The sequence below is a fragment of the Anarrhichthys ocellatus genome, unplaced genomic scaffold, assembly GCF_004355925.1.
Source record: "Anarrhichthys ocellatus isolate YVR2014 unplaced genomic scaffold, GSC_Weel_1.0 scaffold9, whole genome shotgun sequence".
In the NCBI taxonomy this organism is placed as follows: Eukaryota; Metazoa; Chordata; class Actinopteri; order Perciformes; family Anarhichadidae; genus Anarrhichthys; species Anarrhichthys ocellatus.
In genome coordinates this window covers 5319301-5334875 of record NW_022280039.1, presented here as the reverse complement: position 1 = coordinate 5334875, position 15575 = coordinate 5319301, and the positions used below count along the sequence as shown (strand labels likewise).

Sequence of the window (15575 nt, the reverse complement as noted above, 5' to 3'; positions counted from 1 at the left end):
CAGAATTGTTTTTATTTATTTACTTAATATTTTTTGACACCTTTCCCAGTATAGTTAATAGTAGCCCCATGTTTACTTTGGCCCAGGAGGCATGGTGATGAAACACCACATTACAAACAACAATTATTCATCATGATCTACATATTGTATTAATGATAAACATGATAAAATATACAAGTGGTACTCAAGAGATAAAAGGTAACTTATAAAGCATACATCAGTTCAGAACTAATCTGATGTGTGCTCTTTGCTTTTTGGTTTTCAGAAATATTCAGGGCTGCTTCTTTTCTTGGGCTTTACTACCCACTCAGCTCTGTTTCACATTTCCCATCAAAGCAAACTCACAAGTGGAGAGCTTTTTGAAAGTCTGGAACTTGACTGACAGCATAAACTGGAGGTCTTTCTGACTTGATCATAAAGAAAAATTCAGCGACACTCGCTTAACAATTGATGAAAAGATTCAGAATATGGATCGACTTCAATTAAAGAGGAATGCCTGGGGCCTCACTGACCGACCTCAATCCCACATAATCAAAGCCCATCAACACATCGAGGTGTGCAAATTTAACTTTATCAGACCAAACACGTGTTAAAAGTGTGTGTTTAAATGTGAGCAAATACAAATTTCAGGCTACAATAAATTCATGGAGAAAATCGATTTAATTGGTAAATTATGTTGCAAAAAGAAGTCTGGAAGTCTTTATGTATTGCAGATATTTTATAATGAAAACTTTTCAGTTTTGTACCTAGAGTACATAAATATTAGTCATTACATCTGTGTATCTATGCATACAGTAAGACTGTGTTATTATCAAAGGATCAGTGATGAATGTGATCCTTTAGTTGTAACATTGCATGTCTGTTACTCAGCATGTGTTTTTAAAAACTCTATTTGCCATACAGCTGAGAAGTGTATGAAGCTATTGAAACGAATGCCTCTTAATTAACTTATTCTATTTCACAACTACAAGACTTCCTTCGTTGTTTGTGTGCTAACAGCATGTTCTATCCGGCAACAATCTGTGTGCATGAAATGGACTCCGTGTCTTAACAGAGCATAGAGAGCGCTGCAGTATACAGGGGTCTCTGCTGTGTGTTGGGCAGTGCTAAAATAATTCCATGGTAGCTTCAGTGTCCTCCAGAGCATTATGGGCTTCAGATTGTTATCAGTTTGAGATTGGAAAGTGATTTTTGATGATTAATCCTCAATCATCATTCGACTTGAGACATCATGCTCTAGCACCTGGAATTTCAATTATACCTGCCCAAACAATCATGCTCAGTTTGTCAGTGTTATTGTTATTGTATTAATTAAGTTTCCTGCTCTTAAAGTATACGGCTGATGTTATTTTATATATTTGTCATTGTCAACAAATCCCATGGAATGACCAGGACCAACAATATGCACTAACTCCCCTACCCTGTCTGTGGCTTTCAGTCCCATCTCCAATTATTTACAATGAGCATGTACATTTTAAAAACAGAAATTATGTATTGTCACAAATATATATTTTCCTACTTAACAAAAAAAAAAGTTATTACCCAAAACAAAGGGGTGCTGTAGCTTTTAGCAAATGTTAACAAACTTACATTTAACAAACCCAAACAGAAGCAAATAGTGCGTTTGCTGTGGACTATTTTCAGCTACAGATTAATGCACATTTTGGGCTCTACTGAGTATTTACAGAAGCAGGACGGTGTTCAGTTTGTGGGATTGACTTAAAGGACCATTGTGTAGGATTTAGATGGATTTATCAGCAGAAATGGAATATAATATTCATAACTATGTTTTCATGAGTGTATAATGACCTGAAACTAGGAATCACTGTGTTTTCGTTAGTTTAGGATGAGTCGTTTGTAGCTACATAGGGAGCAGGTCCTCTTTACAGAGTCCACCATGTTGCACCGCCATGTTTCGATAGTGGCCTAGAATGAACAAACCAAACACTGGCTCTAGTGAGAGCCGTTTGCGTTTTCGTGTTACCTGGAGGCCACCGTAGTTCTGGGACACGGCTGAAAAGGGAGAAGTGAGCGGAGGTGTGTTCGGTTGGTTGCAATCCGCACTCTCTGAGCTGGATGTCATTAAATTCTATACTGCTCCTTTCAAATAAACCACAAAGCCCATGTTGATCATTATAAAGGAGCATGTTGCCCAGTGTGACAGTGTGGCTCATTGATTTGTTTTGAACAACAATGGAGCTCTATGGCACAGAGGAATAAGACAATAGTTGTCAGTAGGACCAAATTATTGTTGGTTTTGGTCTTTATAAGGGATTACTTGACAATAATACAAATTAAAGAACATCCTCAGCCTCATTCTCTAAGACACTGTGCAGTTTGGGTGTGCATACTGTCTTGATGCAAGACAGTATGTTTTGATTTTCAGTATTATTAGTATTACCTGTAGTTGTGCATGTGATCTGTATGCTGTTGGTTAAAGTCATTTAATATGTTTTTCTATGTAATGACCAATCCACATGTTATGAGTCCTAAATTAAATCGTATTCCTATTTGTGTGTAGACAGTAGACGTATAGCATCGTATATACGTACCTGCTCTACTGTATGTCCTCTAGTATTTCTGTGTGCAGAATGTTCAGTCCTGCATCGTCTGGTTTCCTTATTGTTTTTTCTGTTGTTGTCCTATGTTTCCTATCCTTTCTCTCCCTGCCCCTGTCTGTCCGTCCTTCTTTCTGTCTGCCTCTCTCTTTCTCTCACTCCTCTCTCTTGACGACTCTCCTCCCTCACCACCATCAGGCCAAAGTTCGCGAGCTGGAGGAAAAATGTCGGTCTCAGAGTGAGCAGTTCAATCTCCTCTCAAAAGAGCTGGAGAAGTTCCGGCTCCAGGCTGGGAAGTTTGATATCCTCGGCACTGAACCCTTAACTGTTGAATCTCCTGGGTCGCCCAACAAATCCCTCTCACAGCTCCTTAATGGACTGGCTGCCCCCATAGGAAAAGGTACGTCTAGGATCGTTATGCTGAGATGAAGCTATTGCTTTTACTCCGATACGTCTCATATTCATATATTAAGTATTTTTTAGTAGAGAAAATAGTAATATTGACTTAATGTCATATTTTGAAGCGGCTGAAATCCCATTTACGACCAAAATGAATAAATGAAACTAAATTAATTTGCCGCTGTGCAATTGAATAAATGTATCATTTCTGAGTCCACAGTGTGGAGCTGCTGGCAGTAACTCCGTACACTGTACATATTGGAAGAGGAGGCCGTTCCCTCAGAATGAGGGGAACACATTGCAGCTTAAATCAGAAGTCTGGGAGGCTTCTGACTTAATACGCAGTAAACACAAACTGTTAATGAAATAATCAATCTTAGCGAGAAATAGCCTCTAGCTGGCAAAACTTGTTCTGTTTGTTTTTGACTTGCTTTTGTGAATATACAAATGTTTCACTAATTGCATAGTATGTATCATTCAACAATTAAAGTTTTAAATAAAAACAAATTTACGAATTTTTGGAAACGGTTCTAATGAAACCTGCTTGAAAAACCTTTTTTTGTAAAATAGTAGTACCTTTAAAGGAGAGTGAGTATCATGTCATATACAGTTACTGTTACCGTTATTGGTACTGTTTTGTGGTTTGCATTACATTTTAATACAGTGTAAATCACTATGTGTTTAGATAATGCCAGACACAATGTTAAAATGTTGAGTTATTTTCTGTTTTCTCTCTCTCTCTTTTGAGTCACACGTTTTGATATTAGTTCTGTTGTATTGTGATCTGATGAGAGACGTTTTGTTTGTTCCACAGGCAATGAGGCTCCAACAAGCAGATCTTTGATGTCTGAGTTCATTCGTCCACTCCAGATCAGTGGAGACAAGCCAGAGCTCCTTTCTGTCAAGCCAACATTCCTCACTCGCGGTCGAGTCAGCAGCCCAGCACGGGCTTTCCTCCCTGAGGTATCTGATTGTTTCTATTTGTTTCCCATATGGTTTGTGCCTTATTGCATATTTCTCCATTTACACTTTGCTTGACATCTAACAAACTTCAAACCGCACAAGGCAAATCTTTCTAAACATCCAAAATGACAATGTGGGGCTGCAAAGAGAAGAATCCCCAACAACTTAGATGCTTTATTCTGCCCTGTTTTTCCAAATGAAAACCGGTTGTCAGGTATGTGAACTTCAACCAACAGCAAGTGACAACATTAAAAAGTGTCTCATGAACAGCATTAAGTGAGCTCAACTCATCAATGTTAGATCTGTTGCAACAGATTGTAAAAAAAGATTTTGTGTCTGAACAAGAGAAAATCCACACAGCTGGGATGCAGTAGGCTTCCTGGTTTACTCATGCAGGCTGGCTACTTGGTGATGGATCAAAACTATTGTGAGTGCGCAGGAGGTGAACAGTTTAAACAAAAGAAATATCATGTATATTCTGTGCTTTTTTCCATTTTTTTTGGAAGACTTTCAGCAACTTCCAGAGCAAATACACCAATTGACAGACCCAGTATTTTTGCTTTTACACTCTCTGTAAACTTTTATATTAAACTCAAATTAGGAAATTTGCTCATAATTTCAATTAAGAATACTTGCTGCTCTGGTTTTCTGAAAATGAGGTGAAAGGTGAAAACAAACAAACAAGGAGAATTTGATGTTGAAAATAAGATTATTTGTGTCTTTTTCACATTCTCTAGATGGACAAAGAGCTCAGCTCAACTACCAGGTCCAAACCGAGATTCACAGGAAAGGTTCGTCTGTGTATTGCTCGGTACAGGTACGTGCACACCCACACACAGCTATTTATTCACCTCTTCACCACGTATATTGTTTCATTTGAATAACTGAATTCAGACAAAAATACAACCCCTTTCTAGAGTTAGTAATCAGATCAGTGTAGGATGAGAGCCTTACTGTTCCCAACAAGTTCTATGAAGTTCCTTAAAGTGCTTTAACTTTGGAAATATTTTAGTGGTTGTCACTGCATTTTCAGTGTAAGTGTTAACAGGAGCTTTGTGCTAACATAACAAACAATCCCCTCAACAGTTGACTGTTCAAAGAAAGAGAGATAACTCACAAGAGAGGTGGCTAAATATCCTTCACATACCACTGAACTGAACTGGCTGCTCAGTGTGAACAAGTCATGGACACATCTTGCTGAGACTATTTGATTTCTCTCACAGAGCTTGAGGCTGTGGTCTTAAAGATGATTCAGTGTTTCTATTTCTAAAGAAAATTACCTGTCAGCACAAAAAATAATTGAAATCCTCAGAGCACAAATATGTGAAGCAGGGCCAGAGCTTTCAACCCACACTGTAGTCAGCTCTCTCATATTTATAAAAAAAAAAAAAACAGAATAAATTGATAAAAATAGAAACAAATTAAATATTTTCAAAGCAGCACTCAACAAATACCTTTTCCTTGACATACATATTAGATAACTGGTTTACATAAAGAAAATATAAAATGCTTGCAGTTGAATTGGCCGTTTATGTTTTTCGCTGTAGTTACAATCCTTATGACGGGCCTAATGAGAATCCTGAGGCAGAGCTCCCCCTGTTGGCAGGGAAGTATCTCTACGTTTACGGGACAATGGATGACGACGGCTTCTATGAAGGTCTGACCTGCCTTGGTATGGTTTAATCCTCTATCCTTAATATCACCACAATACCGACTATCGGCTTTTTGTTTCTCAGGAGAGCTGCTGGATGGCCAACGGGGACTCGTCCCATCCAATTTTTTGGAATTTGTCCAAGATGAGGAGACAACCTCTGTCCAACACAGGGACACAGTGGCTAAAGAACCTGGCTACCTCAATCACAGTAGCCTGGGGCCTCAGAGACTGAAACTTGGCACAAGAACAGGCATAAGCAGCCTGCTGTCTGACAGTAAACTAGACTGTATAAGCACCAGCAGCTTGGGCATGGACCTCCTGGGCTCCTCAAGCAATGGGACAGGAACCCTGGATGTCAGCACTGACGAGGTCGGTGAAGACATTGTGCCTTATCCCCGCCGCATCAACCTGATTAAACAACTGGCCAAGAGTGTGATCATTGGCTGGGATCCTCCTGTGGTCCCACCGGGCTGGGGCTCCATCAGTGGCTACAATGTCTTGGTGGATAAGGAGTTCCGCATGAGTGTCCCCTACGGGGGCAGGACAAAGACTCTTCTTGAAAAGCTCAATCTGGTCACAAACACCTATCGTATCTCCGTGCAGAGCATCACTGACCGGGGCCCGTCGGACGAGCTCCGGTGCACTCTGCTCGTGGGAAAGGACGTGGTGGTGGCACCTTACTACCTGCGGGTGGACAGCATCACGCAGGTCTCTGCTGAGCTCTCTTGGATGCCCAGCAACAGCAACTACAGTCACACCATATTCCTCAATGGTGCAGAGTACGATATGGTCAAGGCGGGGGGCTATAAGTACAAGTTCTTCAACCTGAAGCCCATGACAGTTTACAAGGTGAAGGTTGTGGCACAGCCACATCAGGTGCCTTGGCAGCTTCCGATGGATCAAAGGGAGAAGAGGGAAATCTCTGTGGAGTTCTGCACTCAGCCTGCAGGTCAGCCTTTAAAACAACACTCACATTATTACTTTGATCTGTCCAGTAAACCACAGAAAAGCAGGGTCTTCTTTCTTTGTGCTGTATGGTTTTATAGTCACGGCTAGACCTACTGGGATATTTTTAGCCATGCTAGCACAGCTTAAGGGATGGCAATGTCAGTCTGTTGGTTGGTCTCACGGTCCACTGCTTTGGTCCAGACTGAAGTATTGCCATTCATACAGATAGTTCCGACAGAATGTATCCTAATGACTTTTGGGATGCCCTGACTTTTTGTCGAGCAGGACAGTAAGGTTAAGGGGCGACTGTGGCTCAGAGGTAGGTCAGACCGGCACCTCCAGGGTTTCGAACTGTCCTTGGGCAAGGCATTGCACCCCAAATTGGTCCTGAAGGCTGTGCCATCAGTGTGTGAATTAGTTTAGAGCCTGATGGGCAGGTGACACTTGTATGCCATCTGCATTCTACATCAGTCTATGAATGTGTGTGTGAATGGGTGAATGTACACATGTAGTGTACAGCGTTTTGATTCGTTGGAAGACTAGAAAGATGCAATATATATACAGTAAATGCTCAACTTTGTATGCGCAAGCTTTGTCTTTCTGCTTTTTGGTGCTGGGAAGATAGCATACAGTGGGTTCAACAGAGCTTTTTTCTTTTAATACAAGTACCGGTTGTGGCTGGAAACAAGAGAGCGCTCAGACTGAACCAAAGTCTTAGTTTTGTTAGTGTCTGCAAATGCAGCCAGTTTGTAAGTTTTGTGTAAAAGGTGTATTTATGATAAAGGGGTAACATTGCTCTCGTGCCACCACCAATCTGATTGCCATTCTTGCAGTCTAATATTCTCTTTCAAAGTCATCTGGTATCTCAAAATGAAAGCAGTCGGATAATTTACATCCAACACAGCAATCTATTTATTTACTCAGCCGCACGCTTCAAGCCTATTACATTTGCAAACTTGACAAACATCTCAGCCATTTTCATTTTTCCCAAGTCACTTTTAAATTGCCCTCAAGGATTTGTGTGTGTACTACTGCGATAAGTCACACATGTGGTAGAAACACGACGGAAAAAAAAGTGCAATGAGAAAACATTGAACATTGGAGCTTTTACACTGGAAACAGTGTCTCTCGAAAGCAGATTTGTGTAAATAGTGAGCGCAGATCTCTGGGACTTCTTCTCCCATGAGACCTGGTGATGCTGGTCTCACAGCCTGACTGTCTGGCTACGGGGATCTTTTAAAGTGAGAATGTGATTTGTCTCCACAGCCAGCTACATTTATAGCATTGTTTTGTGTCTGTAAATCTACAGATACTGTGTAGTTAGCCAAATGTGGGTGCAGATACTAAGGTACAATGGTAGTGAGAGACAAAGAGAGGGGAGGACAGGGAGAGAGTAGGGCTGAAGTTTGAATTGACATTTTCTGTTGGCAGCTGATGAGCTAACATGCTGCGAGTTCATTAAGAAATCTATCTATTGGACATGTTAATTAGAAGCGTCTGAAACAGTGTCAGTATCGGTGCTGAACAACTGCTGTCAATAAGAAGAACATTGTCTGGAGGCCCTATATTAGGCTTTCACACTCAGCATGGGCTCTCCAAACAACTTCATTACTTCTTAGAGATACCATTTTTATTATTATTAGTCACACGGAGCAGCCTCCAATTCCCTGACTACAAATTAGTGTCCGCTGTTTGCGTCCAGTATTAATGATAGTGGCTCCACTGAAATATTCATTTATACACTCAATTCAGCTCTCAGAGGAGCTCGTTGTTTATGACAGTTTGAAAATGACAAGAGGAAATTAAATCTCCAAACAACCACTGCTGCTGTTCCAAGATGCCTGCTGACAGTCAGTATAGAAATGTGATCAAGATTGTGTGTTGATGGAGATTCACGGACAAACAAACAGTTGCACGTTGCAGCTCGGAGATTCTGCTGACTGCATCTGCTCACTCTCTCTCTCACTGTGCGAATGCAGGGGAGCAGCAGCACTGCACAGATGGGTATGTTGTTTAGTATGCAAGCAGCACTGACACATTGTGGAAATAGCACACTGTGTTTTTTTGATGCTCCATAGAATATTGTCAGTGAAGAATCTGGCAACAGGATATTGCTGCATGTACACTGATGGTCGCATGTTGGCAAACTTTGCTTTTTCTGTCAATGTACCGCCTGCGCACTACATGCATATGAATGAATCTGGGGACACACATCACAGAGATGAGCATAAATATCACAAAAATCATTCTACAAATAACAATATTTGAATATAATAGATAATACATTCAGCTGTCACTGGCTCAGTGTATCACAGCAACACATATCAACTCTTCATTTCATTGAAATCAAAAATACTTTCATAATGACTTAGATTTTTATGTTTATAATACAATTATTGGTAATACCATGAGGTTAGGCTCACACATAATTCAGTTACCCAAGAATACCACTGTGAAATGACTATTGAATGTAGAAAGTCCATTGCACTGATATTTTTTGATCAACAGAAATGGTTCGGCAACTGTTGAGCTGTATTTTTTTTCTCTCCTTATCCAGTGTGTGTGTTGTGCTCCCCAGGGCCCCCTCTCCCTCCCCAGGAGGTGCAGGTCCAGTGTGGTCAGATACCGGGGGTCCTGCAGGTCAGATGGAAGCCGCCACATCTGACGTCTTCAGGAACCTCTAACGGGGCCAGTGTGATTGGCTATGCCGTGTGCACAAAGGGACAAAAGGTAACAAATGTCAGAACAAGTATTTTTGTTAGTCGTTATAATACAAGTCTTTGAAAAGGTTTTGCCTTCCTTAACGGTGACATCTATGAGTAGTGCTCTATTGCCATCTCCTGGAGAAATTATAGAATGCTCGTATCCAGCTCCCTGGGACAGACATCACTTTAGCTATAACTTCAAAAAAAGAGAGCTGGCGTAGGCTCCATGGTGCTGCACCAGTATAAAATCCCTTTTCCACAAGGAGCTAATGTTTTTGTTGTGTGTATGTGAGCAAATGTGTCACAAATCTGCATGCTTGATGGAGAGAAAAAGGTGACCTTTTTCCAACAGGCCTGTAAGTCTTTAGTTTTTAACATGGTCATTGTATTGCGCTTAAGCTCCAACATCTACAAATCTGTGTGTGTCTTTTAGGGATTTTTAATAATCAGGTATTTCTCTTCAGCCAACAGGTATGAGAGCTAGAAAGGCAGTTAGTTTGTATGATAGTAGGATTTCAGAGTATGTACTTTTGTGTGCTGACGTTTTTAATTGCCCTTTGGTAAAAAAAAAAAAAATCTCTGGTTCCCATGTGAATACAGATAGCAGAGGTCTTATACCCCACAGCAGACTATGTGACTGTGGAGTTAAACAGGATTCAGTGTCTGGAGGCCAGGGAACTCATTGTAAGGACGTTGTCAACACAAGGAGAGTCCCAGGACTCGTCCGTGGCCATCATCCCAAACAATCTCTTGGGTTCTCCACGCCTCTCCCAACGAACCAATGCACCTTCCCACCATATGGCCCACCCACAGTCCCATCCGGGACACTCACAAACCCATCCTCCTTACCCGTCAACGTACCCCCCGAATCATCCTCAGCCCCAGGTGCAGCCTCTGCCTCAAGCCCAGCCCCACACGCTGCCCCACGCACAGCCGCACTCACAGCCCGTGTGCCAACCCCCACCTCATCCCCAGACTCATTTCCAGAGCCACCCCATGCCCAAGTCCAAACCCTTAGTAAGTGCCAGAGACCCAGAAACCAAAGAGCATGAGGTGGGACTTCGGACAGCCCAGCCCTGGGAGCGATCCCCCTCCCCGCTCCCTCCCATGCGTGGATCCAACCTGGAGCCGCCGCACTTCCAGCCACGGCGATCGCCCTCTCCTCAGAGGATCCTGCCACAGCCTCAGGGAGCCCCCATCCCCAACACCCTCGCCAAGGCCATGGCCAGGGAAGCTGCCCAGAGAGTGTTTGCCGAGGGCAACCGGGTGAGTTAACTTGTTTCTGAAAGTCAGCATGCTTTAAAAGCCATTTACACAACAACTAGTATTGGTAAGTTAGAACTGTATGTCTCTTGAAAATGTTTAGGAAACTACATTAGCACAAAGTTGAAAAATGTTAAACTTTGTTTTGTGAAAAAAAAACTGTGATGGTAGGAATGTTATACTAACTTATTTGGATATTTTTTCATTCTAAATAACGTTTATTTTATCAGGTTGAGAAAAGAAATATCTTTAGTGAGCGAGGTAACGCCTTGCATCCACTCAACTCTGACGAGGAGGAGGATGGCTACGACTCTCCTCATGCGAGGAGGAGAGGAGCCTCGGTGGATGAATTCCTCAGAGGCTCAGAGTTGGGCAGACAGGTACTTTACAGAAAACAAAGCAAGCTGTGCTCAGACAGGCGGTGAATGTGTATCACTTGTTTCTGGTAAGAACATGGATGCACTACCTACATCATATAGAAAAAAAACATATTGAATGAAATGAAATCACATCATATCACATTGAACCTCTTCTGAATGAGTATATCTGCATTTGTATTGCAAAAATATTGTTCTTTTATTTTCTAGAATCTTGTAAACGTGTTCTCCAAGTGTTAACGAATGCAGTTGTAAACTTAAATTTTACTTTGGCAAAACAATTGCATAATTTTAGTGCACATTGTGTAGCCTTCAAGAGTTTTCACCAACACACACAGCTTTGTGTACACCACGCTCTGGCTTTGATCTGAAATCAAACAATAGTTGTAGGCTTTTTTATACATATATCAACAATAAAAGCTAAAGGAAATTCTGTATGTTCAGCCAATTAAAGTTTTTAGCTACTTCTGCACTTGTATATAAAAAGATAAGAATATAAAACTTTTGACTTGTTGATCTCTACCTAATATGCTCCGTTTCACCACCTCTCTCTCTGGTTTTCCCTTAGCATCATCATCACCACTACAGCCACAGTGAAGAGTACCAGACAGAGAGCAGCCGGGGTTCGGACCTGTCCGACATAATGGAGGAGGATGAGGAAGATCTTTACTCTGAAATGCAACTGGAGGAAGGCCGTAGGCGCAGCATCAACTCTCACAACACTCTTAAGGTACACACTGCACACTTTCAGTCTGTAGTGGCCAGGGGGAGGCCAGAGGCAACAAGGGGTTTAGGGTGGGAGTCGTGCCACCTACAGAGGTACTCGCTCTCTCGCACAGGCTCTACAACCAGGCCCGTCGTGGCTTTGCCTGGCTGAGCTCCCCTGCCTTGTTTTAGCTGAAGCAGCAGTCCCACCCCAGCCTGCTCCTACACCCGCCCCCTCCAGCACTGCATTAGTCAATCAAAGCTGAGCTCATGGGAATGGCTGTGTGTACCGCATGCTCAAGTGTTAAAGTCAAACGTTAGACTGTGATTTTGAAGTGCACATTTTAATATACTGTACTGTATCAAAGGGTCATAATCAAATGCACATGGGAATCTCATTTAAGTGAGTACTTAAATGGAAATATTCACGCTTGTTTACGTCTGTCATGTCCAAATGTTTAATTTTCCTATTTGTCAATGTAAATGTTAACATTGTCAGTACATGATCCTGTCTTCATTTGGTCTGTCAGTGGGGATGTGTGGATGTAAAGGCAATCTGCCAGGGTGAGGGTACTATAGCTGATTGGTCCTCTGTTATTAAAGTAGACCTGCTACCAGAAGTCAGTACAAAATCATTGCACAATTGGGAAGGTTAATGTGTACAGGAATGTGTTGTTCATGATGAGTAGTCATTAGTGTATTAACTCTTTAAATACACCAATGCTGCATCTCCTTTTTGTCATCGCCATCTATTTGTGAATCACTGTTGCACATTGTCCAACCCCCTTTTATTTCTGTATACACATTATTATTTTAAAATCTGTATAGTTATGATATCAAAATATGAATTTTAATTAGATTGAATTCGATATTGTTAAGGGAATAGTAGTAAGATGAATTGTCAAATTTGCTTCTGCTGTTTTTTTCTGTGAGCACACTGAAGGAAGTTCTGTATCTTTCACTACATTTGAAATTGTTGCTAAAGACGTGTCCTAATACAGTATGTCCTCAGCAGCTGATTCTTCCACTCCCAGCTTCATTTTGTTCTTCTTTTTTTAAAGATGTTTTAATTCATTTCATGCACATTGATGTTTCATTTAACCCTCACCCGTGGCACTAACTAAGCCTGTTTACTTCTTTTTTGTTTGGATATTTCCAATTTCTCACAAGTGAAATTCCCTTCTCCACATTTAACCTGTGTGCCCAGTTTATCAGTTATCACTCCACACTTGAGCCTTCTCAGATTCCTGTTCAGAGCATGCCATTTTCTCCTCACGGAATGAGACTGCATGTCTTACTACATTGCCACAAATAACTAATTCTGTCTTTATTTTGTCTTTCCCCCCCATTTGTTCTATTCACATACTGTGTTGTTTCCTGCCTGTTCTAAAAACCTCCGAAAAAAACTTTTCAACCTTCCTCACAAAAAAAATCTAAACTCAACCTTTTGAATTGAACTGACTAACTGAAATTTGAAATTGTGGAACTTTGCCTCCTGGTCATGACTGAAGGCTTATTACAAGCGTCAGGACTTAGCCGAGGAAAGAGACTGCTGGGATCTCCAGCGGGAGGTGGTGAAGCAGAAGTCGCTCCGCAGCAAGCGTCTTCACAGCATCCCCGAGGTGGCGGAGGAAGAGTCGGACTGCGTGGACAGCATGGGCCAGCGCCTGCGCTTTGAAGAGGGCGGGCGGCCCAGAACGCCACGCACTCAGCGAAGGATGTACCCGCAGCACAACCACCTCACCCAAAGCAAGAACTCCCGCCACCTGCAGCGCCAGCGCTCCTCCCCACGCTTCACCGACAGCCGCTACGGCTACAACGCAGACGACCGCGGCCTGGTGCGACCCAACCGCCAGAACACCAAGAGTCCTGACAGTGGTTTAGACTGCGGCAGTGAGGAAGAAGGCTCTCTAGGCCGTGGGTATCGAGGGTACTACTCTCATGGCAGCCCCATGCGGGGGCCTGTTCACATCATTCACTGTGAAGGCCCGGTAGAAAGGCGGGCACTGGCAATGGGCCGGAAAAGAACTCTGACCCGCCAGGGCAGCGTGGAGGAGGAGTTCTCTGACATGCAAGTGACTGCAGCCAAGTCGGTACACACTGGTGACTTTAGGAACAGGGAGCACTTTGGGCCTGGTCGGGAGGCCGAGCCGCGAAACTACTCCAGGGATGGGGCTCTGAGCGAGGGCAGGCTGAACGAGCTGGACAGGGTCTATTACAGCCCCCACAGGGAGGCTAGGGCCCAGTCTTTGTCCAGGCTCAACCGGGACCAGCCGCTGGTGTGTGATTCAGACTTTCTGCTGTACTATTCATCAGCAAGCTGCAGCCATTCTGTTTTCTGAATGTTGTCTGTTTTTCTTTATGATTACCCCCTTTTCTTTCTTTCATTTGGCATTTTGTTCTTCATTTTATGACAAGTTATCACATGTTCATGGTTGGTCTGATTCAATGTTTCATTTTGAGTGAGTTACTTTGCTTGTATGTCAGGTGGTATTAAAGTAAAGCTTTCAATTACCTAAAGGCCATTTAACTAAGTTTTGACTTCTCATGTCTTTGAGGGGAAAGGTTCCATTTAAAGGAAAGTCTGTGTGCAATGAATGGGGAAGCACTGCTCCTGTCTTTTCTTCCCCTGCCTTCTCTCAGCTGCAGGCTTCATTTGTTACTCTCCACGGCTCACCCTTCAGCTGCAGCCATATCGCTCCACCTTGTGCTTGAAGCATTATTGCAGCATCTCCCGCCTCTCATTGCTTCATATACAAAATAAAGCTAGATCAAGACTTCTGTAGCCTGCGGTTATTCATTTACCCTTTCAACCCCATACGCATCATCTGTTGCTTGTCTCTTCCACTTGTTTCAGCAAAAACTCTTCTTGTTCATCATCATTTTTTATATATTAAATGTTTTGATTGTTGTAATACAAAGCCCCAGGCTGAAGCTATAATTGCTATCTAACTATCTTAATTCATTTTTGATCATATTCACACTTCAGTTTTCCTCTCATCCACTCTTTCTCTCTGTTTACTCATCATTCTCATCAGTCTTTTGTGCTGCCATTTGCTTTCTTTTCTCATCAAGGAGCTGACATGCACAGAACAAAACAAACCAAACAAATGGTCTTTAGCTAAACATCTGACCCGTCCTGACCCCCAGTCCATGTTGTTGTGTTGGGGGTTGATTTGATTTACTTGTTTTAATGGTTTGTTGGGTTTTCTTATTGTTTTATGGATTTTATTAAATATCATTTTGCCTCCCTAAGGACAAATGGAAGTCAAATCATTTGCTCTTATGGTTTTTTTAGTTGTTTTACCAGGATTGTGGGATTCTTTTTAATGTTTGCTTATCTTCCCAATGCAGACAATTTGTTGTTCTAACCTCGTGTCTTTTGTTTTTTTACTCTAAAGATCATTGGGAACTCATCATCTTATGGAAATGCTGATCGTCTGGACCACTCGGGGAGGAGGCCGGTTCACATCGGCAACCCTCCTCAGCAACGGCCCATCCCATCCATTGGTTAGTGAGGTCACCACATGAGGAGACGCGCCATCACCACCTGCAGGGCCACTGATGTTTGTGCTATTTATACCATGTGTTTCCCTTACCCATGTGAGCCGAGCTGTACATCTCTCCCATAGAGCTTAAACAACCACGTAGACCTTTATTTTGTGGGGTGTTTGCACACCCTGTAGCTGTCCATCCTCACAAGCTGGATTCGCCAAATGTTCACGTGCAGTTTTGCAGGAAAGTTATCCCAGATACACTCCCTTTGCCTGTGTTTACTGTGGGATAACATGTTTACATGACCACCCAATTTGACCTACCCGCAACAGTGCAAGCATTGCTGTTTTACACCCAGTGACTCCAGAGTGAAACCTGTTGCCTTGTACACCCCCCACCTCAGGGCAACTTCATCATCCTACTGTCTTAGCATGAGTGAATGGGCCATGGGGTAGAGCAGAGTGTGTGTGTGTGTGTGTGTGTGTGTGTGTGTGTGTGTGTGTGTGTG

The 15575-nt window shown here is 42.5% G+C and overlaps 1 protein-coding gene across 18 annotated transcripts in view; it reads left to right on the top strand.

The window, feature by feature from the left end:
• rimbp2b (RIMS binding protein 2b) overlaps positions 1–15575 on the top strand; it is a 71301-nt gene that overhangs the window by 45882 nt on the left and 9844 nt on the right. For 10 of the 18 annotated variants that reach the window (XM_031849504.1, XM_031849497.1, XM_031849502.1 and 7 more), the window contains 11 exons: positions 2757–2958; positions 3772–3920; positions 4658–4737; positions 5468–5577; positions 5657–6523; positions 9080–9252; positions 9828–10493; positions 10721–10870; positions 11436–11597; positions 13084–13851; positions 14974–15082. In XM_031849504.1, the coding sequence (XP_031705364.1) occupies positions 2757–2958; positions 3772–3920; positions 4658–4737; positions 5468–5577; positions 5657–6523; positions 9080–9252; positions 9828–10493; positions 10721–10870; positions 11436–11597; positions 13084–13851; positions 14974–15082 (3436 nt within the window). Of the gene's footprint in view, positions 1–265; positions 555–2756; positions 2959–3771; positions 3921–4657; positions 4738–5467; positions 5578–5656; positions 6524–9079; positions 9253–9827; positions 10494–10720; positions 10871–11435; positions 11598–13083; positions 13852–14973; positions 15083–15575 lie in introns of all 18 variants that reach the window. The other 8 variants (XM_031849513.1, XM_031849512.1, XM_031849511.1 and 5 more) reach the window with 4 other exon arrangements.